This window comes from Drosophila kikkawai, chromosome 3L (genome assembly GCF_030179895.1).
Source record: "Drosophila kikkawai strain 14028-0561.14 chromosome 3L, DkikHiC1v2, whole genome shotgun sequence".
In the NCBI taxonomy this organism is placed as follows: Eukaryota; Metazoa; Arthropoda; class Insecta; order Diptera; family Drosophilidae; genus Drosophila; species Drosophila kikkawai.
This window is the reverse complement of record NC_091730.1, coordinates 11,466,472-11,490,695: the sequence shown is the minus strand read 5'-3', so window position 1 is coordinate 11,490,695 and position 24,224 is coordinate 11,466,472. Positions and strand designations below refer to the sequence as shown.

The following is a 24,224-nucleotide window of genomic DNA, read 5'->3' as shown; positions in this document are numbered from 1 at the left end:
GCGGTGTTCAAGGACATGATTTTTAAATGCTTCCCAGGCGCTGGCAAACTACTTCCACTACAAGCCACAGAAAACACATAACGACTGGTTGGAAAATATATATATTCTGATAGAGAGACACTGTACAAATAAAAGTAGTTTCTTGACAAATGATAATATATTAATATTGTCTAAAACAAAACCCATTTTATATATAAGCCTCTCTGACATATTTAAGCACTCTAGTAATATCTTCTTTTATCAAAATGGTTATAAAATTTGTCTAAAATAAAACTCACTTTATAGCTAAAACCTCTGACTTGTTTAAGCCTTCTTTTTGTTGGCAACTTGTTGTTGCCAACTCAATATGCAAAACTTTGTGCAACTTTTCTCTTCTAGCAAGAAATAATATGTGTAGTCTTTATAATTCTTTGCTAGTTTTTGCACCACAAAAATCTTCCATCAAGAAGTTGCCATGCATCTAGTTTTTAGATTACAAATTCCCCAAAACAAAACAAAAAAAAACTTGTGGTAAGTTCTTTATTGGGAGTCTCTGCCTTTTTGCTGAGTGCAAGTGGGCTTTCCCAGAGAGTTGGCCTCATATGTATGGGCCATAAATTTTTTTGGTTAAAAGCTTCGTTTCCCCCTGGCTCCCCCTGTCTCTCCACTATCCTTTTTGCTTCGTCCTGAGTGTGTGGACGTTGTGGCAAACACATTGCAGCAATAATCATTACGGCTTGTTGTTGCTGCTGCTGCTGCTGTTGCTGTGTTGCTTCTGGCTGTTTTTTGTCGTTATTACTTTCGGCTTTGAGCCGGGAATAACACAGGGCGGAGACAGAGAGAGAGAGCGGTAGACCATTTTCGCCAGTATTGAAATTCCTTCGTTTCGCCCTTTTACTGCACAAACATGGAATTTAAAATTAACAAGCAACAAATAACCGAAAAAGCGGCTCTTTAATCGATATTCGCGTGCCGCACACACACACAACGAATAATAATAGCCATAGCAATAATAAAAGTTGTAATGATAATAATAATAATAATAATAACGCTTAATCACAACATTCGCTTATCTTCCTTCCAGATGGCACTAGCAAGGATTTGTACTCGCCGGAGGCCGAGTCCTCGCCTGCCCCCTCCTTCGTTGATCCTGCCATGGCCGCACAACTTGCGGCCGGTGGAGGCGTGGTTGTGGGCGGAATGGGCGGCATGGGAGGCATGGGCGGACTGGGCGTGGCCAAGCCCACGTCGCGAACGAGCAGCTTCGAGATTGAGAATCTGTTGAAGACCGCAGAGCAAGTAAGTGCAGTGCCCGAAAATGCGGTGGGGAAGCAAGCCATCTTGGGGGGAAATGCACTGAAAGAAACTCCGAATTGGGAGGCAGCTTTGTTGACAAAGGAAAATCTTTATGTCTATATTTTTAAATAATTTGTATCTAGCTTGACTTTAATTAAAGATAGTATTGTGTTGAGTTTAAGTAGAGTAAATAATTAATTTTTATATGAAAAAGCAGGTTTTATTCTTTATTAAAAAATATAATAATTATTAAATTGCAGTAAGAAAATTACAAAAATAGTGCAACTTTACTTATGTTAACACCGAAAAACCTAAGAAGTCATGAAATATATAAGTCTCAGAAATTTATCTAAATAATATCTTAAAGATATATATTTCAAATGAACTAAAGCTATTTCAAAAACAATTTCCCTTGCTCTATCTTTCAACTGATAAATTCTATATCGATAGCTAGATAAGCTTGCTGAATATTATTTAAAGATAAATATAACTCAAGTCATTAAGTGTTTCCAAGTCAAGGAGCTTGCCCTCCTGAATTTACGTATTTTCACAGTGCGAGAATAGGGGGGGTAACTAAACGCAAACACGAATCTCGACCCCCATGACCCCCTTTAGCACCCCTTTTTGCACAACAACCCCAACCCAAACCCCATCTCAGTTCCGCCTCCTCTCTTAGAATTATGCCCCCTTCCCCCTGTGGCGCCTCCCACAGGAACTTGCCACTTGGAAGGCAAATCAAATTGCTTTGAACTCGCAAAGCGGAAACGGAAACTATTAAAACGAGCGCCAAACATGACGGTCGCTGGGTGGCTTTTAGAGGGATGTGTGAGTGGGTTCTGGGGCGGCTTCGGAAAACTCCCCAATGAGCACTTGTGATTGAAATGTGCACAAATTGAAATTTGCACAAAAAGATGTGTGCGGCATGAAGAAGCTGGATCAGGAGCAGGAGAGAAGTGTACTCGTGGCAGGAAGCCAGTGAGGCAGAGGCCTGCCTCAAGGCGCAGGACATGGGACTCAGTCGTGTCTCGACACATCTCAAGATGTCATGGCAAATTTGGCCTATTGGGCCCTAGCCACAAGGAGATCCTTCGCCGAAACAATAAACGTCACACAGCCCAGAGCATAAAAATATCAAGGATATCTATATATACATATATATATATATATATACAGGACAGGACAGGACAGAGCAGCAGGCCTGTCTCGGAGACAGATAGAACAACAAGCAAAGATGCCACAGAATGCACTTTGTTTTCTGGATATGCTTTCCCCAAGTGTGCTCGAAACTGGCAGAAACCCACTTCATTTAATGATACTTGAACACTGTGACACACAAACACACTGCTGCCACAGCGGGGGGAGTCGCAGAAGGTTGCCGGGTGCAGGGTGTTGTCTTACATAAGGAATCCTTTTAATTCAAGTTGACATTTCACACAGGACGTGGACATGGACGTAGACGTGGACGAGGACGAGGACGAAGAGCTCGCGCGCCAGTTTCAAGACATTTTCAAATTTTTCATCTTTGGGCCAGGCCAGCGGCAAACGTTGGCAACAATGTGGGCACTCAGCGCCACAAGCTGCCAGCAGGTGCATCTCTGTCTCACCTGGCCGCCACCAGGTGCTCCTCCGCCCCATCACCTGCCCACCTCCTCTTATCCCCGTCTGCGCCTGTTGGCTTTTGGGTCGGCGTCGCTTATGCAAATCAGGAGAGCAGCGCAAAAATGCAGAACAATAAAACAGTTAAAAGTAGACAAGAACAAGCGGCTGCTGCGAGAAAGAGACCCCTAGAAAGCTGGAAAGAGAACGCTATAGTCGAGGGAGACCGAGGGGCAAGCACAATACAATACACAAAGTGCAGCTGCATAAAAGTGAAATGTCTCCACAATGCCAATGCAACAGCAACAACGAAAACAGACGCTGCAGTGCACAGCAACAAAACAATGACAACTGCAATTGCAATGGGGTGGTAAGAGACAGGGACAAAGACGGAGACAGAGACAGGGCATGGGTAAAGAAAAGGGGGCTATGAAAGAGAGGGAGCTATAGTGATGGCAGCGTGACAAACGAACTTTGCAGCCAAGATTAAGTGCCACAAAATCCAAAGCGATAACTCTGTCTACACACAGAGAGATAATAAAATGGAGTTGATGGATATACCTGATCCCAAAATGTGTCACTTGGCATAGATACAAATTATAATGATGTTTCTTCGAGATACAGATAATAGTATATATGTATGTACTATATTTATTTTATGAGTTTCGAGAGCTTTAAATGCACAAAGTGTCATGTTTTGAGAAACAGAAAACCCATTTTAATAAAATTTTCCTGATAAACCTAAAGTAATTTTGCATGTCTTAAAATGCGTCAAAACAAAAGACAAAGCGTGATCCGTTTCCCAACAGAAATTGGTCCTTCGAGCCGGATTAGCTTAATTAAACAATTAAATAAGCCTTGGTCATATTCGAAATAATTGATACACACTCTGTATAAATTTAATTAAGTCAGTTTATTAAATTAAACAAACTTGAACTTCTAGAGCTAAACATATTTCTTTAATTTATGAATTCGCATTTGTGAAGCATTCGCTTCTTTCTGTGCATCCTTAGTCTTAGCCTGGTTTCATTCAAATCCAAGTAATTTCTGGCTTTCTCAAGCATTTCATTCCTTTTTTCTGGCTTCAAGTTCAAGACCTCTTTCGAGGTTAGCGTTCTATTTGTTTAGGCATTTACAATGCAAATTCATTTGCCGCTGCTCTCGTGCTCAGTCAATTTATCAGGAATGCTCCATTTAACACTTTTTCCCACAGCTTTTTTTCGCTGTGCCTGTAAAGAGTACAGGAGAGGGGGCTCAAAAGAGCTGAGCAAATAGGAGAAAAGTCAAGAGAGATGGCTCAAGGCTCAAGGAGGAGGCCCGCTTCCAGCACTACGTCTTAATGCAAAACTAGGGGGTGTCGTAATAGGGGGTGCACATGTACATATACACACACGTTTGTAAGCTCTGTGTATGTCAACCGTCAAGCGTCAACTGTCAGTGCCAAATGTGCTTGTAACCGCGCACACAAGGACCCGAGTGGATGGGTGTACGTATCCCTCGGATGTCAGATAGTTACTTTCCGGGGATCGGGAATGCCAAAGGGAGAAGTGTAGGGGATTGGGGTTGGGTTTGGGACTGGGATTGAGACCCACAAACACTTTGGCTGGCAAACTTGGACAAGGACGTGACAGTCATTTAGAACCGCAGCTGTCTCGGTGTCTCCTTAAAGTGGCCGCGGGCAACCATCCCCTCCAGCCCTTTTTTAGTACCCCTTAATTCACGATATCCAACCCCTAAAAAACCCCTCCCACACCCCCCTCACTGGGGGTGTTGCAAACTATCGCTATTCTGTATCTATCTCTCATGGCTAACTTCATTTTAGTTTATTGCCATTTATTTGTGTGTGTCTCCTTTTCACGCGCTCGCATCTCTTTTCGTTCTGTTCTTCTTTCTTTGGGTTTTTGATCCTTTCGTCGTCACGAAACAACTCCTCATCATGCAACAATCAACACACCAAAACAACAACAACAACAACTACAACAACCAACCACACAACACCACTGTTACAACAACAACAACAACTTGAACCTGACCTGTGAACCTGTGTTAAGGTTACCGGATTTTGTCGTTCACCCCAGGAAACACGCAAATCGAGCCCCACCGGCTCGGTCACCTCATCGGTGTCGACCACGGCTTTGACCCCATCGCGACAGCTAACCGATGCAGAGAAGCTGCGCAAAGTCGTAATGGAGCTGGTGGACACGGAACGCACCTACGTTAAGGTAAGTGTACAGTTAAATAAAATTAGTAAAAGTTAAAATAGAGAGAAGAAACTGAGAAAATTAGGACCCAACTTCCGGAAAATGTATAACTTCTTTAGATAACATATTTAATATAAATTATTATATATATATATATGTGCATCTTCAAAAATCTAAGATTTTACTGGAAACTTTTTCATAGAATTTTCCTTAAAAAATTTTACAAGACAAAAGCATCTCTTAATACATTAAGTGGTCTATAAATCTCCTTAGTTACCATTTAATAATCCTGAATTAATAATTCCGCACAAAAACTATCCCCAGGCATTACATTTTTCCACTCAGTGTAGCCAGAGCCAACTTTAACGCAAATCCCAGCATCGACCACTGACTTGTGTTCATTAGAGCGGGGCGGCATAAAGTCCGCCTTGCAATTAAAAATGCAAATTTTAATCCTTTAACTGTGTCGCTACGCTTCTCTTTCTGTTTCTGCTACTGTTTCTCTTTCTGTTTCTGTCGATTCTCCTTGCCACTGTTTGCTTTAAGCCAGCTCCAAGTCTGGTTTTGCTCACGGCCTGGCCTGGTCTGGTCTGGTCTGGTCTGGTCTGGCGTGGTCTAGTCCTGGGCCAGGAAGCATACAAATAATTATTATAATTTAGAAATTATGTAAAGCGCCGTTGCGGCAACAGCGAAGGCTCTGGGTCTTATCTGCGGACCGCGGACTGCGGCCACGCCCCAGCCTTCTGCCGGAAGTATTGTTCCAAATGAAAGCGCGCGCCTGTGGCTATGCTACAGTATTTGTGCACTCCTTTTTGTTTCATGTTTTTCGCCAACTGGCACAAAACTAAAAAGTTTCCACCAACCAAGCATAACTGCTGGCCAACTCCGCCGGGAATTGTTGTGGCCAAAATCGGTAGGAGTGGGCGGCAGGCCGGCGACCGACGACGGTCGTTGATTTTTTAATTTAATTTATGCATTTTCTCCGGCGTCTCTTGAAGTATATTGCTTGCTTCGTTTTATGCTTCATTGATATACATATACATATATATTATCCCCTTTTTGCAGCATCTGAACAATCTGCTGGAGCATTATCTGGAGCCCATGAAACGCGAGACATTCCTCTCCAATGCCGAGATCAATGCGCTGTTCGGCAACATCCACGAGATCGTGACATTCCAGCGCCAGTTCCTGCAGAATCTGGAGGAGTCCTTGGGCCTGGAGCCAGAGTTCAACAAGTTTGAGCACTGCGGGCAGTTCAGGGTGGGTTTTGATATCCGGATTTTATAATTTTCGTTTTATAATTGCAACAATCTTTATTTTTTTCATGTAGAATGTACTCTTTGCCATTGGCTCGGCCTTTCTGTATTACGTCAATCACTTCAAGCTGTACTCCTCATTCTGTGCCAGTCACAGCAAGGCGCAGAAGGTTCTGCATCCAAGTAAGTACTCCATTTAATTTCCAGCAGCAACCCCAGACAAATCAAGTTATTTTCACATATAGACAGGGAAAGAGAGACAAATTACATTAAATACGATATACCATTTGAGTAGATGTTCATTTGCATATTTCAATTGAGGCAACAAATAAAATTACTATCGTTTTCTCTATAAAAAATAAATTAAATTAAATATATCCATTAACAGGAAATATAGTCATTTGCATTGTTATAGCGAGAGTAGCATGGAAGATGTCATGCAAATTGAGACAAATCTGGTTTAAATTAAAGTAAATTTCTACTAAAAAAGCTTTAAGAAAGCCAACAGAATCCGGTAGCTGCTTTAACTTAATTAGCTAAAAATATCCAGGACTAGCCTTAACCAGAATTATCATTCATGAATATTTTATTTGCTCGAAAATAAAGCCAAAAATATCTGGGACGACTAGTTAATGCAATTAACATAAACGAATTAATTTGCTTCGTAAATGAGATAGTGGGGAATGAAATGTAAATAAAGCAATAATTAATGCAGGGGAAACATCCTTGACCCAAACAAATATATCTGCGAGTGCCGAGAGGGTTCTTTCAACCCTCAAAAAAAAGAAATGTGTTGTGATTAAAAGTTTCCTTTTTCGGGGCGGAGAATTAACATTTCACCCCCCCCCCCCCCCCCCCCCCCTGTATGCTGTACAGACATGTGTGTATGTACAGCTTCAACTATTGCAATCAGCGTCAAGCGTCAAAGTCTATTTGAGTTCGAGTTGAGCAAGAAACTTGTAAAAGTCAAACAACCGAACCGAACAGAAGCGAGCTGAACCCACAGAGCGAACAATTGGCAAACTATTCGCTTCAATTGTGCCACGCCCCGGTGGCCCCCTCCTTTACGCGTTTCGCTCCCTTTAAAATGATTTGCAAGTTAAATGAATAATTACAACCGCAAATGACGACGACGACGACGACGAGGACGAGGACACCCCGCCCCGGTGGAAACCGCAAACTAAAGGCAAACTCCCAGCCAAAAAGGGGCCAAGCTGGGGTGCTGGCAGCATATTCATATTCATGCCAAGGCAGCAGCGGCAACTGTCAAGTATCTTTTGTTAATTAAACTTGTAGAATTATGACACGCTTACAAATGGCGACCCAAAACTATGCCAGAGCTCCAGCCAGAACTTCTGTGTGGAGATGGGGGAATGAAAAGAGCACGAGCACGAGCACGAGGCGGGGATGGAGCAGGAGATGCACCCCACTAAGCCTGCCTTGCAGTGAGCCGGATAAAAGGCTGCCGCGCGACAACATGTCATAATTAAATTAGACTTAGTCCCAAGCTTAAAAACACTCGAGCAAACAGCTGGAGAAGAGGTGGGCTTTGCTCTCCCATCCTCATTGCTACATATCCTTGCACCCAACCGCATCCCTGGCAACCCTGTGCACCCTTATCACCCTTGATTGATGCATCTGCGGATGGGTCGGGACAGGGTTGCAGCTAATCAAAAGCGTTGAAGGTAAAAAATATATGCGCAATATTTGCAATCAATGAGCTGAGCTGCAGTGGGGTAGTCAAGGTAACAAGGAGGCTCCCCTCCTCGTCCTGGAAACTCGGGTAGCATCATCCACTCGAGCGGGATGGGGGAGTTGGAGGTGGAGCTCTGCACCCGGCTGTTGCATGAAATTTTATGCAAAAAGTTGAAAGGATAATTAATTATAGCAAGAAGTGCACTTAAGTGCCTTCGTTACGTGCAAGAGCAGGAGAATCCAGGGGCGGATTGGAGTGGCTGAGGCAGGAGATAGACCTGTCGGTCGGCTGCCAGAAGGACACGCTATTAGACGTAAATCTGCTCCAGCTTGAGCTTCATCTCCTGGTCCCACTCCCACCTCCTATTCCAGTTGGTGTTGCCTGCTGCTCCTGCTGCTGACAGGCTTTGACTTTGCCTTTATCAAAAGCTGCTACTCGGCTGACAATAAGAACAAGTTAATGACATTTTCTTGTCGACGTTGCTACGCCGTAACTGCATATCCTTGTGCTGTAATCCGGCGGGACGAGGGTTGCAGGAACAGGGCCTGGCATCTACTCTAATGGGCCAGCGTCGCAATTAATTACACCAACTCGAACGAGCGTCCATTGAAATCGAATCATTTGGCAAATGTCTCAATTTGCATTTCCCACCAACCATTTTCTCTTTTATCCATTTATCTCCAGACGAAGGCAACCACGCCCTGCAGGAGTTTCTGGCTGCCCGGAATCCCAAGCAGCAGCACAGCAGCACCCTGGAATCGTATCTGATCAAGCCGATTCAACGCATCCTCAAGTATCCCCTGTTGTTGCAGCAGATGCGCAACCTGACCGATACCCGGGCCGATGAGCATGTCCATCTTTGTGGTGAGTAATAGCTTAGGGTTTGGATCAACTAGGACATACGATAACTTCTTTTTCTTGGTCTGATCCCTTGCAGAGGCACTCAAGGGCATGGAAAAGGTGGCCGAGCACATCAATGAGATGCAGCGCATTCATGAGGAGTATGGCGCCATCTTTGATCACCTGTTCCGGCAGCACCAGAAGTCCTGCAAGCAGCCCATTGACCTGAGTCCAGGTGAGGAAGCCTCTGATTAAATTAATTAAAATAAAATATAAATAAAAGATATCCATCGTTTTCCAGGAGATCTCTTGTACTATGGCGGCGTTGAATGGCTAAACATCTCCGACTTTCTGGGCAAAATCAAGAAGGGCCTGGAGCTGCATGCCATGTGCTTTGTGTTCAAGTCAGCAGTGGTGTTCCTTTGCAAGGAGCGACTGCGCCAGAAGAAGAAGTTGATGGTAAGCTAGAGAAATCACAAACTAAAATAAAATTAAATAAAATAATACAAACAAAAACAAATTATTAATAAACCCTTTCCTTTGTTTTTTATCCTTAACAGGGCGTCTCGAGCAAGAATGCAACCAACGAGGTGGAGATTATACGCTACCAGGTGCTTATACCCGTCACCGAGGTTCAGGTGCGCGCCAGCTCAGCTAAGGACATGGACTCACACTTCCTGTGGGAGCTGATTCATCTGCGCTCTCAGCTGCAGCGCCGCTCCGAGAAGGTCTACGTGCTGTCCAACAGCACCGCCGACTTCCGCAATGCCTTCCTCAAGACCATACGGCAGATCATACGCGAGAGCGTCCGGAATATGTCAATTCCCATGAAGAACTTTGGCGGCAGCTCCGGCTCCGTCTCCGGACACTCCTCGCAGGGCATGGGCCCCGGCATGGGCTATGCGGGCAACTCACAGACACTGGAAAGACCCAAGCAGCAGGTAAAATCAATCATTCTAATTTGTTTAAAATTTTAATAATAATATAATATATAAATTATTTATAAATAAACTTATTTCTAAATAATTTTCCCTTCAGATCACCATCGTTCATGGCTCGCACACCCTGGGCAAGCCAAAGAAAAAGTCAGGCTCGCAACGCCACTCGGCGGGCAACATTGACTACGACAACTTGTCGGGCAGCCAGGAGGCCGACGATCTGCCTCCTAGCGTGGGCGTGGTACACTATGCATCTGGTCACACCCACGGCCAGCAGATGCAGCCGGCGGGTTTCCGCGGTCGCAGCAAGACAGTGGGCGACGTGGCAGGTGAGTTGAGTCCCATGAAACCAGCGTAAAAAAACCCTTTGATCCTGTCGAGAAGCTAGCTAACAACTTCCTTCATCGCACCTCGCATCCATCACTCGTCCCGCCATAAAGAAATCACTTGCTCTTCCCCAGAACCCCAACAGCAGCAGCAGCAACAGCATGTGCAGCAGGTGCAGCAGGGCCACGCCCATGGGCATCCGCATCCACATCCTCGAGAGCCACCGCCGCCGCCCATCCGGCAGCCGCATCTGCATCACCATAGCTCGGACATTGAGCGGATCGATCCGGGGACAAAGTCCGAGGGCGAGGAGGACTCGCAGCAGGGCACAATCAGGCCAAAGGCAACTTTGGGTCGCACGCCCAATCACCTGACGCTGAGGTAAGTCTAGGGAGTTTTTGCTAACCTGGTTATCTGCTGACTAACTGGAATAATCTGAGAAGTAGTTAAAATGCTGCAGTAAATAATAAAATACATAATAATATTAAATAGCATTAACAACTTGGGGCTTAAAAAATGAAGTTTTTTTCAAGAGATTTCTAAAACTTCAAAGTTTTTTTATCTTTCATAACGAACTTAACAGCTCCTTTTGAGTTTTAAATAATTAATCTTAGCTACTTAACTTTAATAAAACGATAGTCTTAATTATTAAAGAAAACCTTTTAAGTGTCCTGGGCATAAGTCGTATTAATTATATATTTATTTGTTGAAGCTAAAGTTTGTTTACTAACTTGATAACTGAAGAGGCATCTAAAAGAATGCAACTTTATTTAAAGCGGAATCAACTTTTTAGTTTTTTACTGATTTACTGATTCGATTTGAATCATAAAAACCAAGAGTTACCTTTTCCCACAAGACATTATATCCAGTTGCTCAGTAGACATCCACATGTCCCGTCTGTAAGCTCGACTATTGCTTGACCCTTTGAATTTCTCCATTCTCTGCTCGTATCCGCATCCGAATCATCCTGCCGCTCGATAATAGCACCACCTCGACACTCTCGGTGGGCAGCACCGGCAGCCAGGCGCGCTTGATACAATCGTCGCATCCGCCGGCCAGCTACCAGCCGGTGCTGATGAAGGACCTAGGTAAGCCCATCCCAGACGAGTCGGAGCTCGAGTCGGAGTCGGAGGCGCATGCCGCCCAGGTGGCGGCCTCCTTTAACTTAAGTCTAGGCAGTAGTGGTAGCTTATTCACCTCCGATAACCGAGAGATGCAGTCCCAGTCTCAGTCTCAGTCTCAGTCTCAGTCTCAGTCCCATTCCCAGACCCATGCCCATTCCCATAGCCTGCATCCCTCGCCGCGTCAATCGCCACGGCAATCGCCGCGACAGTCGCCCAAGCAGGAGATCGAGGTGATCGAGATCTTTGAGAGCGAGGCGGAACGACTGGCCGCCTCCCAGCAGGTGGCCGTCGTCCACCAGCATCCGGCGGGCCAGGCCAGGGACTCGATGCATAAGCAGCGACGTGACAGAAGCGACCGACGCGACCCAACCGAGACGGACGCCACGGTGCGGTTCATGGACAAGCACCTGAGTGACCTCGAGCAGGAGAATCTGGCCGACAGCGGCACCTGTGACATCGTGGCCTACATGGAGAGCCTACGGGAGAAGGCTTTTGATCCACAGGATCTGACCGAGGAGGCCGGCGATCAGCAGCAAAACGACTCCAGTTTGTCGCCGGAACCACAGACCATTGTGGAGAACACACAGCAGACAGTAGTGGTGGACATAGAGTCGCCCAGCTCTCGGCCAACCACCGAATCGGACAGCACAGGCACCACCACAGGGCCGTCGGAGCGATCCGAGGACGAAACCGAGGAGGAAGCCACCAGCTCGCTGGCCTCGCACATTGTGGTGATCGACAAGAAAGTGGACAAGATCTTCAAGGCCAAGTCCCCAGAGCGTCCGGCCTCCACCAAGGTAAAGGGTGGCCGGCGGCAAATATATATCTCTCCAGATCGCTGCAAATCCCAGGGCAGCTCCCCGGTGAGAATCATCAAGATCAAGTCGCCGCGCACTAGTTTGAGTGACCAGGGCAAGCGGTTGAGTGTGTGCTCCTCACGGGACAACTCCCAAGATCGGCTATCGGGCGGTAGGAGGACTCCCAGTCCACGACGCTCCTCCGAGGGTGGCGGCATACTGAAGCATCCAAGTGGCCCCGCTCCGGGTATCCTTAAGCCACCTTCCAGTCCGTCGAAGTCAAAGAGTCCGGACAGGAGCTGCCTGAAGAAGGGCGGACCTTCGCACGTGTGCAGTGTGGAGACTCTGTCGCCGCATATATCGCCCAGAAGCAGTGTGGATCACCTGTCGCCGGACAGGGCCACCTGCCTGCGTCACTCGCCGAGAAGCAGCTTCGATAGCCGTGATGGCTCGGATCACAACCTGGATGTGCCGCATGGCAGCCGCAAGCGAAGCATGTCAGCCCACGGTAGCTTTGAGACGGGCACCAGGACACGTGGAGCCCAGGAGACGTATCAATACTATCCGGTTTATGACAACCAGACGTGCAGCGACCATTATGTGGCCGCTGCTCCCACAGGACGCTACGCAGGAGGAGGAGGAGGTGGAGGTGGAGGTGGCACCAGTGCCAGGAGCAGGCTGAGCAAGTCTCTGGAACGCTCCACCTCGCGGGATAGCACCACCACGAGCAGCTCCTACGGCCACAGGACTTATGGTGTGTCCCCGGAGCGAAATTATGTGGTCTACAGCTCGGGACCATTGCGCTCGCAGTCGGCGGAGAACACCTTCTCGCAGCCCATATACGATCCTCTGCCCAGACATCCTCCCCAGCCAGTGCATCATCACCAGCAGCAACAGCAGCAGCACCAGTACATGAGCTATGTCCCGGATATGGGAGGATATGGAGGTGGCTGTCAGCATGATCCACAGGGTTCCGGTGGCTACCAGCTCAGCTCCTCGGCACCGGAGTACACCACATGCATTGATTGCCTGTACCAAAAGAGACCTTCCTAGCATAAGTCCCGCGTGCGGCAAAGTCGCACGCGGAAGAAGACGCCACGCGGAGTGGGAATGGTGGTGGTCAGTGCACAGCCAACGGCCACTGGAGGCATAGGATTTGTGCCTGAGATGGGGGCGTCCAACGTTGAGGCCCCCGGCGGCTGTGTGGATTGCCACGACTACTTCGAGATCCATGTCTAAGCTTACATAAGAGATCATTGACCCAATCCCTAAAAGCAAATAACAAATAGCAGAGAACAACAAGAACCCGAAATGCCTCAACAAACTAATTTTAACCAAACTCAGCTCAGATATACGTAAACTCACCATGCTAATCATATTTAGAAACCAAGTAATCGAAGCGAACTTCCAAGACACAAGGGATTGAAATGGAAATCAAAGAACTAGCCTACAGTATATACTCTCTACAGAAGTTGGGGGAATAATATGCAGAAACCTAAACTCGCGTACTCTTGTTGTGTAAGTGTTAGCCATAAGTCACTCTTTTAGCCTCGGATTCGTAGTTCATGCCGAAAACTAATCAAAGGACGAGGTGGAAGCAAGAAGCCGGATTGCATAACCACCACTATTCAGTTTCCAGAGCCCAGTTTTCAGATACCAGTTCCTTGCTCCCTGCTTCCAGCTCCCTTTTCCCTTCTACCATTTCCCAGTTAATTATTTAAGTTGCTGTCGAGTTGAGCGCGAACATTTCGCTATGATTTACAAGCATATACTTACACACACACACACCCATACTACTGCATACGCACACCTGCAGTCGCTGGTTCACATTAACAAACAAAATGGCGGAAGTTCCGCTCGCCTCGGGGTGGCAAGTAGAAATATTACGTATACGCCGCGTTGCACACACAATACTCAAGTGCCGTAATTACGAGGGCAAACAACAGAAGAGAGCAGCATCAGCAGCGGCATCAGCAGCGGCAGCAACGAAAACTAAAGTTGAAATTCATACTCGCACTCAAGCAAACTACTAAGAGACACAAAGAAACAAATGGCAAACTCAACTTGAAAAATATACAAAGCTGCGGGAAAAAATAAGACAGCGAAGAGAAAAACTATAAAGCAAAAGTTAAAGGAAAGTCGCAGCCAACTATTAAGAAAGAAACTGTGTCACTTCCTCCAAAGATTTTTAATTATCCATCTCTGGCCTTGGACCTGCAATCTACGATCTGCAATTCTGCTAATCTACGATCCTTGCGACTGCAAACTGAGCTGGCACAAGTTGAGTGCCGACACTCCGTGGGTTAACATGACATATACCTAACATGAGAGGGTTATTTACATAAAGTAGAATCAAAAAAATCACTAGAGAACTAAAAAAAAATAAAAACAAGACAAAAAACATTAGTTAGTTAGAAAATTTTGCCAATTTGCACGCACAAGGATGATGTTGTGTGCGATGAGGGCATCGGTGTGTATGTACCAATAATGTTGTGACAAATAATTTGCATATACAAATGCATATGGTTTTTGTATGATTTTATAGGTTTTTTATATAGATATAAACAAATATACATGCATATACAAATCGAAGGGCAAATCGAATGAAAAATATTACATTTTCCGCATAGGTTTTTCCAACAACATTTTCATACGCCCCAAAACTCACACTCCTGAAAAATCAAAATTCCAATTAAATCAGCAAACAATAAAAAGAATACAAGACAGGCATGTATTCAAAGAGAATGATAATCGTAAGTCGTACCTCAATGTTCAGTAAATGGGTAATCAAATTATATATATATGAATGTACACCTAGATAGCCAGGGAAACCAGGAAAAAACCAGAAGAAAACCAGACATCTTCCCTCTCGAAACTCTCGACTAAATAGCAAACGACGTGGTTAGGGTCAAACCAAAAAAATTTCAGGTTGTTGTAACAAGAATTCAAAGCAAAAGTATTAAACAAACCAAAACAAAACAAAAATAGTCGGACTAACGTAAATAAATAAGTTTAAGCTTCAATGGAAAACGTTTACAGTTCACAGTTTACACTGGGCTTCACAGCAGCAGCAAAATCAAAAAACAAAGAATGGAATCAAATGGAAAAACACTCTCGAAAATCAAAGTATACATCGTAAATATGGAATATACATACTATATATATACATATATATTATACAGCAGCATATACATACATACAGCATAAATGTTAAACTAAACGGAAAACGGGAATACTCGAAAAAAATATGCAAAAATAAAGGCAAACTAAATAGGGATAAGCGATAAGCGGATACCGCAGACAGCGAAACATTCAAGAGTAACAGTAAAGCTAAAACAAATATCAAATTTAACCGGTAATCCACACACACACACACACATACACCCTCGCAATCCACTAAGCAAATAATCGAAAAATCAACAAACTAAACGTTAAAACTAAACTAAAGCGGCGAGAGAGCCTCTAAGCTCGCAGCACTAAACTAAATTGAACTAAACTAAACTGCAGCAAACTAAAGCAATTGAAATGCAATTAACGAAATGGCGTATGGAAAGTATATAAATAAACAAATATGTGCATAAAATACACACAAATAAATAAGAGAGCGGACAAAGAACGGAAACCAGAGCACTTTATGCGTTGATTTTCTGGCCCATCCCGCCCAGGCATCACCCTCGAGAATCCAGCCCCCAAAATTGACCCCCCCTCCACCCTCTAAAATTAGTTATGCATCTATATTTGTTTAGTAGTTGCTTAGCAGGTAAGTGCAATATTCATTTGTAATTAGGCAAACGACGACGACGACCAGGACGTTGAGTACTTGGATTGAATTAGTAATTAAACAATTAAACGGGTGATATTTCATTTTGTCTATACACGCAAATTATCTCAAAGATAACTAAAATCCAAAGTTCCAAATTGATTCAGTTAGATAATATAGTCGTAGTAGGTCGGAGTTCCAGAGTCTAGGTTTTATTTAAAAGGGAGACAGAGCCTTTGTGTGCGTGCATATCTACGTAGCGTGTATTCAAAGACTATATATTTTATAAGATGCATAACGACAAGGGAATTTTTATCACTAGAAAGAGCTCTGTATTTTACGATTTTGTAAGATTTTAGTCTTGTTCATCAAGACAAAAAATTTCTCCAATTTAAATATACATTTACGGCCGTTATGCATCTTATAATTTATATTGTCTTTGGCGTTTCTGTGTATCTGTTGTGTCTGTTACAAACACTTGATATTATTAGTTGGCATCGCTTGATTATTACCTGATAATTAGCTAAAGTAACCTGCGAGAAATAAATAATTAGCATATTTCCTTTTCGATTTGATGAACGTTTTGCATTTTCTCAATGACTTAACCACTATATAGAGAGTGTGCCCAAAGATCTATGCCAAAAAGAATCTTGTTGAATGCCATGCCGAAAGAGCCGAAAGAGAGCCATGTCCATTATAATCGATCTCTATACTATATATATTTAACTAACTATATATATAATATATATGTCTTATGGTTACACACACGTGCCCCACACCAACCAGCCACCATCCTCCTCTCCAGTATCCAGATACCCCAGAATTTATTCGGCATTTTTTTAAAAACACTCACATACACACCGAAATATGTATATGAAAACGCAATTATTTTGCCAGAAATTTCATTTTCAACTAGTTTTTTGTGCCAGAAACAAACTGAAATAAAATTAAAACCAAATTGAATTTTATGAAACTCTCATCTATGCACCAACTTTATTCATCGTTTTGAATCACGCTCTTTGACTTTTTGCATCTGGAAAACTAATTTCGAAATTAGCAAGTGGGTTACAACACCAAAAATGCGAAACAATTTCAATTTTCACCATTCCACCCACAGCCACTGTCGCCACTCTACCGCAAAATTTTCCAAATTACGAATTACGCATTACGAAAAGCCCTTATTCCCCGCCCAGCATCTATATGTACATAAATTTCTACCTTTCATTTTGTTTGACGAATTGGAGCCCTGAACCTCAACCAAGCAAGAAAACACCCACATGAAAAGCATACATCAGAGGCAGAAAGGAAAATGTTGGCATAAAATGCAAAACTTTTGATCAGAAATTCGGGTATTGACCGGTCTAACTGTGCTTAGTGATTATTACCTAAAATCTAGAAAAAATAATAATGAATACAAAGTATTAAAATCAAGCGATGTCAACATTTTAGCCAACACAACTCTACCTTCCCCGCAAAAAAAAAATAAATAAAAAAAGAAACCTAATCACCCGTATTAGTTGTTGAATTAGTTGTTAATCACTCCCCACTAAGCCCCAGTCCCAAGCCCAACTATATCGAGTAGCAAGCCCGCTTGAAGTAGTTCTCATTAAACATTAAACAATAATTAGTTTTGCTTATACTTTCCCAACCGCCAGAACCCAGCCCTTTTGATTGCATGCTTTTTTTGTCGACTTTAACGAACGAACCCCCCAAATTGGCCGTCATTTTAACCTGTGAAAATCTGTATATAACCAAAATGGAGATGCTTCTCCTCCCACTCTAACCCTCTCTATCTCTCTCTCTCTCTGTATCTGTCCAACTCTTTCGCTATCTAAATCTATATTTTCTATCTGAAGAACCAGAGAAGAAAAAATAACAGAAAAAACTACAAATTAAGTTCTGCAAAACAACCGAAAATATTTCATATATTTTTTCATATATGGTTTCCATTGTATCTTTTCTTTTCTTTCATTTATTGTAGGGTCCCCGGTGTGGAAACCACGAGACATGATAAATTTAGGCACAGATCCACAGTCAACAACCCGCAAAGACGATGTGAAAAATTAAATCAGAAAAAGCAAAGCAAAACCAAAACGAAAACATTTAGTATCAAGCTAAGCTAAGCTAAGCTAAGCCAAGCAAAGCCGGCACAAGAGCTCTTAGCCAGCTTCGACTTCAAACTTCAAAACTTCAGATCCTTTGTTCGATTTCTCAATTTTAACTAATCAAGTGTAAGGCAACGGCAACAGAGAACATGAGCAGCGGTGAAGCGGCAGCAGGAGCAGGAGCAGGAACAGAAACAGAAACAGGAGGGTTCAGAGTTCAAATCAAATCGAAAGCATTTTTCAAGCTCACCTGGGGAGATGAAGATGCAGTGATTTAATTCATCTGGAATGGATGCGGTTGAAGAATGCTTACGTTTGTTTTGTCTCTCCTCTCTGCCCTCTCTCTCTCTCCTCCCTGTCCGTCTGTCTGCCATTTTTAACTAAAAAGGATATAAAACATCGAAGAGTTTTTTGTCAGTTTTACGTTTACGTTTCGCATCACGAAAAGGACTCCCTCGCGAGAGTTCCCCCCCCCCTAGAAAGAGAAGACCTAAAATCTATATGAAATAATAATAATAATAAAAAAAACCAAGAGAAGACTTTGATTTATATTGAATTGTATTTAAAGTGCAAAACATATAATAAAAGCATAATTAAAGCGAAGGATTTTGAGCAGATTTAATATGAACTAAGCAGAAGGAAGGAGATTAAACCAGATTAAGAAATACGAGAACAAATTCAAATGCATTTGTCGCTGAAAAAGACTTGAAAGTAATTTCGATTTAAATACATACACTTATTGAGGACAGGACGAGAGGACGAAGCTGTCGCAGGCGTGAGGAGGGAGACGACCCGTAAACAAATTGCAACCATTGTATTTAGGCTTAGAGAATTTAAATTATAAAAACAAAACAAAAAACAAAGCAAAGAAAAACAAAGTCAAATGCAAAAAGAAAAAAATAAGGAAAAACAAAAAAGAAACCCAAGGTGGTTAATGAAGAAAATTTTAGCCAATTAAGCCACACATACACACACTCGTAATCGTAATGAAACAATTAAAAACAACAACAAAAATGCAGCAATGAAAATGTTTAGTTCGTAGGAAGTACACTGAAAAAAAATGCATAAAGCCCACATACACATAAACGAAAATGGTAAAACGAAAATAGCAAAAATTTAGTCAAAATGTTAAATGGTAAACTAACAAAACGAAAAATAATAACAAGCAAATTGGGCTCGATGCCCCCTCTCCCACACACCCACACCCCCCACACTCACACACACAGAATCCAATCAGCAAAAACAAAAAAAAAAAAATAATGGCAGCAAGTAAAACTCAAAACACGTTAAATGCGGGCAAATAAATTAAAATACAAACTATAAAAACAAAACTATGCAAAAACACAAGCAGCAAAAGGTAAATATATAAGCAAAAAAGAGACGACACCTTCTAGCAGAATTACAATAATAATTAAGAACTTCACTTGGAACACACACACACACACACTCTTTAAGAACTCGAGAATCGAAACAGAATTATATTAAAGTTAAACAAAGGAGACCCCAATCAATCCGATTCCCCCATAGACAAGGCACCTTTTTGAGAACCAAATTGAATTGAAGAACTAAACCCCTGATTTCCTTGACATGTCTCAAGACCTACCTATGGTTTTCACATTTTTGTAGAGGGAATTATTAGCGAAAAACAATATGATAATATAGTGAAAAAACCATGAGAGAACTCCACACCAAATGGGAAAATAAAAATAATAATTAATTGGTTGTGAATGCAGCTTCGATGATGTTATTCGATTCAGGAACAATGAAATCCCCCAATTGCTGAACGTACACGTTTTATTATTGTTCCCCCCCGGCACTGATTGTCAACGGTTTTGGTTTTTCAGTGTACTTAGAGACAGGCATTCACACTCATTCATTTTTTTTACCCCTAAAAACCAGCATGTAGCAACAAATCGAAACATAATCAAAACATTTTTTAGGTTTCCAATCAAATTGAATTAAATATACAAAAAGGTAAACTTTAATTAAACGAAACGAAACGAACGGAGACGAGGAGGAAATAATAAAAAATAAACTACCATAGAGAGCTATAGCTAAGAAGTCGAGTAAATACAACAAAAAGAATTCTAAATGTATACAAACAGTCGAATGATATAGGTCATCCGCCGGATGAATGCTAATCAAACACGGGACAAACCAGGAGAAATTTACCAAGATACCAAAAGAGAGGAGAATCACAATGTTTTAACAATATTTTTACGGTTTATATAAGTTCGAGGTCGACGACAGCGGTAAAATAAATATATTAATTAATGATAAAACCCCCAGACCCAACCAACCAACCACAGGCGAGAGGTGCAGTCAGTCAGTTGGAAGACTCTAGCGAAATGAAATAGTTAAATTATGTGAAACACTCATTTGAATGCGAGCACTCGCAGCGGCGTGAAACTTTTTGTACGCATTTGACTATTTTTAAAGCATTTTTATTAAATATATATATACATAGTCACTATTATACGAATGTTTGAGAACCAAACCATGTACTCGACTCATTTAATTAAGTTCACGTGTGCACACGACGCACTGAAGTCTCTTTTAACAAATTGTTATCGGATATCTGATTTGTTTTCGAGCGTAATTGTTAGTTATATCTCTTACCACACACCTTCCTTTCGGCCAGAGCAGCAGAGGGTAACACACACACACACACTCGTCTATATGATCCCAAATGGGGATTATAAAACAGAAACCAATAGCAACGGCAGCCGCATTGGGAACGTGCCACGCGAAGTGGGGCAGCACATTGAAATTCAATTTTAATTGTAAAACAAACATACTTAGCAGCTGCAGCAAGAACAACAACAACACAGAAACAAAATAAAAAATATAAGAACATGCAATGGATGTTAATACTTTTTGAAAACAAGAAACAAGAAAACAACAATGAATAATATGCAAGCGTAAGAACATAAAAAGATTACACAATGATTATACAATTGCAAATGCAAACTTAACACTCAACATAAGGAAAGTGAAAATGTGTGACAAATGATTAATTACAAAATCCTTTTGAAGTGAAAAACAAAAGAAAATAAAATGTGAAATTTAAAAAAGAAAAATAAAATCAAAAGCGTTTCATTTTTAGAGTAATTTTGGCATTTCAGACAGATTAAGACTTGAAATTTATCACAAACTAATTACTATTTATTTTTAATATTTTCAATTCTAAATATGAAATCGAAAGCGTTTTATTTCCCATCTTTACCATACCTGGAAAATTAAAAATTCTTCAGAAGTAAATACTATTTATTCCTAATATTTTTAATTAAAGTATTAAAAAAAAAAAAAAATAAAATCAAGAGCGGTTTATTTCTAGATACATTTTTAGCATTTCAGTAACATTAAATAAATGCACTCGGATTTGAAATTAATCAGCAAATAATTTTTAATATTTTATATATATTTTTATTTTGAAATTGTTCCATTTTAATTATCGTTAAAAGTATTGTTATTAAAATAATAATAAAATTAGCTTGAAAATTTTAAATTTAACGGCTGTCTATCGATATATCGATAGCTATTGAGGAAACTCCCAATAAGAAAAGCGGGGACGAGAACCTGGATGTGGAAACTAAACTAAACTAAAACATCGATGTATCGATAGTGCCATCGCTTTTCTTGCATCTCTAACTACAGTGCGCGCCCAAAATAAAAGAAATGCTTTCCCCACAAATTAAGCAGTTTTACAAAAACAAAGACGCTGTGGATCTTTTTTTATTTATTTACTTAGTTTATATGGAATTCTTTCATAAGTGCAATTTATGTGATATTTTAGGTATGCCCAACAATTGATTGTAAGCTGTAATTAAAAAAGATGTTTCCGTATCTAATTCTAAAGATATTGAATTCGGCTTAGCAATTGCTGAGTGCTCACAACCTTGACCTAATTCAGATGTATGCTAGTTAGCCATTGTAAACCCACTGACCCATTAAAAATACACTTTAAATTCGTATTAATAACTTTATTGCTAAACATAATATAATTGGTACTAAAACGTACTATAATCCCTATCGACGCAAGCCTACAAGTGTGTTTTCCCAACTAAAATATCATCCATGGAATGCCGCAGAGCAGGGCTGCTTGCGATCTACAAAAACCGCGAATTACTTTCAATTTGTAATACCTTTTATTTCTTAGCTTTCGGATGTGGGGGGGTTCTTAAATAATAATAAGGAGATTTGAATTTGGGGATATACGTGGAATCGGTGCACTAGGATAAATATTGTTCAAATCTCGATCAGTCTCCAAAACACAAACTATGCGCGCAAGTGTGTGTTCTCTTCCCTATCTTATCTAGCGTGTGCATTCGCTCGGCTTTATATACAGCTGTTCGCTTGGCACACTGTTGTCTTCGCCGTCGTTAGATTGTTACGATTTTCTTACGTGTAAAATCAACTAAATATAGGCCTTAACTAGGGTGATAACAGTAGCGCAATTCCCGCCTACGCCTAGTTCGGCAACAGCTCCGCCATCTGGTTGCGCACGCTGGACGGCAGTGTGTCGGGGAACTTTATGTCGAAAGCCACGAGGAGATCACCGCGCCGCGACGGCTCTTTGGGGAAGGGCAGGCCGCGTCCACTGATGCGTCTTGTGGTGGTGGGCTTAAGAATCTCGGCGGTGGGATTCACCGGTATCCTGTCGCCCTGCAGCGTGGGCACAGTTATGGGGGCTCCGCACAGCGCCTGCTTCAGACTGATCTGGGCGGTGTAGCGCAAATCGCTGCCCTCACGTTTGAACTGCGAATGCGGCTTGTCCCGGATGATGAAGATGATGTCTGCCGGGGTCTTGTTGGGCGTTACGTCGCCCTCCTTGGGGAAGGTAATCTTGGTGCCTGCTTTCCAGCCCGGCTTCACCGTAATGCTCAGCACTTTCTCCTCCTTGTAGGGCCCGCCGTTGCCTGATGCCATTCGCGAGATCTTCATCTTCTTGGTGCAGCCCTTGTCCACCTCCTCCAGCGTGACGTACAGGTCGTGTTCGATGGGTGGGTCCTGGGTTTGCTGTCGCTTTCGACTGGGCGCCTGGGCGTTGAACGATTGCGAGCGGAAGGCGCCGGCCATGGGATTGGCGAAGGCGCCGCCGCCAAACATGTCCTCGGGGCTCATGAAGATCTCGTTGTTGCCGCCGCCAGTTTGAACGCCAAACATGTTGTCGCCGCCGCCAAAGAACACTCCGAAGGGATCCGACGACCCAAAGAATTGGGCGAAAGTGGCTCGCGGGTCACCGTGGAACTGGTAGCTGTAGGCGCCCGGCTGACTGTGGCCATCAGGGCCGGGGGTGCCGCCCTTCAGTCCGTCCTCGCCGTACTTGTCGAATATGTCGCGCTTCTTCTTGTCCGACAACACCTCGTACGCCTCTGCGATCTCCTTGAAGCGCTCCTCCGCCTGGGGGCTCTTGTTCTTGTCCGGATGGTACTTCAAAGCCAGCTTGCGGTAGGCCTTCTTGATCTCGTCATCGGTGGCCTTCTTATCGATGCCAAGAATCTTGTAGAAGTCCTTGCCCATCTTGCCTCAGCTGAAAGCGGAAAACGGAATGGATTAATATACTGACTGCTCTCTCAATGCCCACTGCTCGGTGCTCGGTACTTGGTACTCGGCGTTCGGTGGAAAGTGCTAGAAGCCCCGCGCGCGTTGTGCAACGTCCGCTTCTATTGCCGTGTTGTCATGCGAGTGACGTAGCCAGTGAGCGCCACGCAGTTCTCGGATGGAATTCGGAATGGAAGCGGAGTGGAGCCAAGTCTGAGGATGCTCCCACACACAAGCGTACCAATGCCCGACAATATGCTAATACGCCCAGCCACCACAACTCACCTAAAGTGTCTCCAAATCCGTTTAATCCAAATACAAATGCAAATGCAATGGCCAAACACAAGGGCGTTGTTCTTTCCTCTCACTGATTTTTATGTATTTTGTACTTTTACGTCGCAAGGTTCTTGAAATATTTATAACGTTCGCAGCGATTGAATCAATTGTTCTTCGTTTTTCCTCCGTTTCTCCGTGCGTAGATAAACACACTCTCAACTTTCTTTCCTTTCTCTATAAATTTTTGTTTGATAATGAGAAACGCCCGCGCGCACCACCCTTTTTATAGATTTTTGCTGTCTCCGTCGAAATTTCTCGAAGTTTCTCGATATTTAGGGTTGCATCGGGAAAATTCGCGTTGTAAAAACATCGTTATCGATAGTGGGTAGACTATCGAAACCGAATTTAAGAGTTTAACGGTCGATATTGTGAGTCTATTAAATAATTAGTTTAGTTTGTGATTTCTTTTAATAGTGTTCCCACACAAAC

At 42.8% G+C, this 24,224-nt stretch overlaps 2 protein-coding genes across 10 annotated transcripts in view; one reads left to right on the top strand and one right to left on the bottom strand.

The window, feature by feature from the left end:
• Nucleotides 1–18,518, top strand: part of sif (still life) — a 100,630-nt gene extending 82,112 nt beyond the window's left edge. For 4 of the 9 annotated variants that reach the window (XM_041775293.2, XM_041775295.2, XM_041775294.2 and 1 more), the window contains 12 exons: nt 1,064–1,278; nt 4,923–5,093; nt 6,138–6,332; nt 6,403–6,511; nt 8,709–8,888; nt 8,962–9,099; nt 9,166–9,323; nt 9,425–9,805; nt 9,903–10,131; nt 10,243–10,510; nt 11,114–11,217; nt 17,792–18,518. In XM_041775293.2, coding sequence (XP_041631227.1) covers nt 1,064–1,278; nt 4,923–5,093; nt 6,138–6,332; nt 6,403–6,511; nt 8,709–8,888; nt 8,962–9,099; nt 9,166–9,323; nt 9,425–9,805; nt 9,903–10,131; nt 10,243–10,510; nt 11,114–11,217; nt 17,792–17,877 — 2,234 coding nt within the window. In that variant the 3' untranslated portion in view covers nt 17,878–18,518. Of the gene's footprint in view, nt 1–1,063; nt 1,279–4,922; nt 5,094–6,137; nt 6,333–6,402; nt 6,512–8,708; nt 8,889–8,961; nt 9,100–9,165; nt 9,324–9,424; nt 9,806–9,902; nt 10,132–10,242; nt 10,511–11,113; nt 15,177–17,791 lie in introns of all 9 variants that reach the window. The other 5 variants (XM_041775296.2, XM_041775298.2, XM_070284851.1 and 2 more) reach the window with 3 other exon arrangements.
• Nucleotides 18,519–22,040: 3,522 nt separating this feature from the next.
• DnaJ-1 (DnaJ-like-1) lies at nt 22,041–23,997 on the bottom strand. Its single transcript, XM_017178822.3, has 2 exons — nt 23,745–23,997; nt 22,041–23,448 (listed from the first exon to the last, which is right to left on the bottom strand). Exon 2 carries the CDS (start codon nt 23,436–23,438, stop codon nt 22,386–22,388), a length of 1,053 nt encoding a protein of 350 aa, XP_017034311.1. The 5' UTR covers nt 23,439–23,448; nt 23,745–23,997; the 3' UTR covers nt 22,041–22,385.
• Between the last annotated feature and the right edge of the window lie 227 nt (nt 23,998–24,224).

Coding starts and splice junctions, on each gene's coding strand:
- DnaJ-1 (XM_017178822.3), bottom strand. CDS start 23,438: ATGGGCAAGGACTTCTACAAGATTCTTGGCATCGATAAGAAGGCCACC.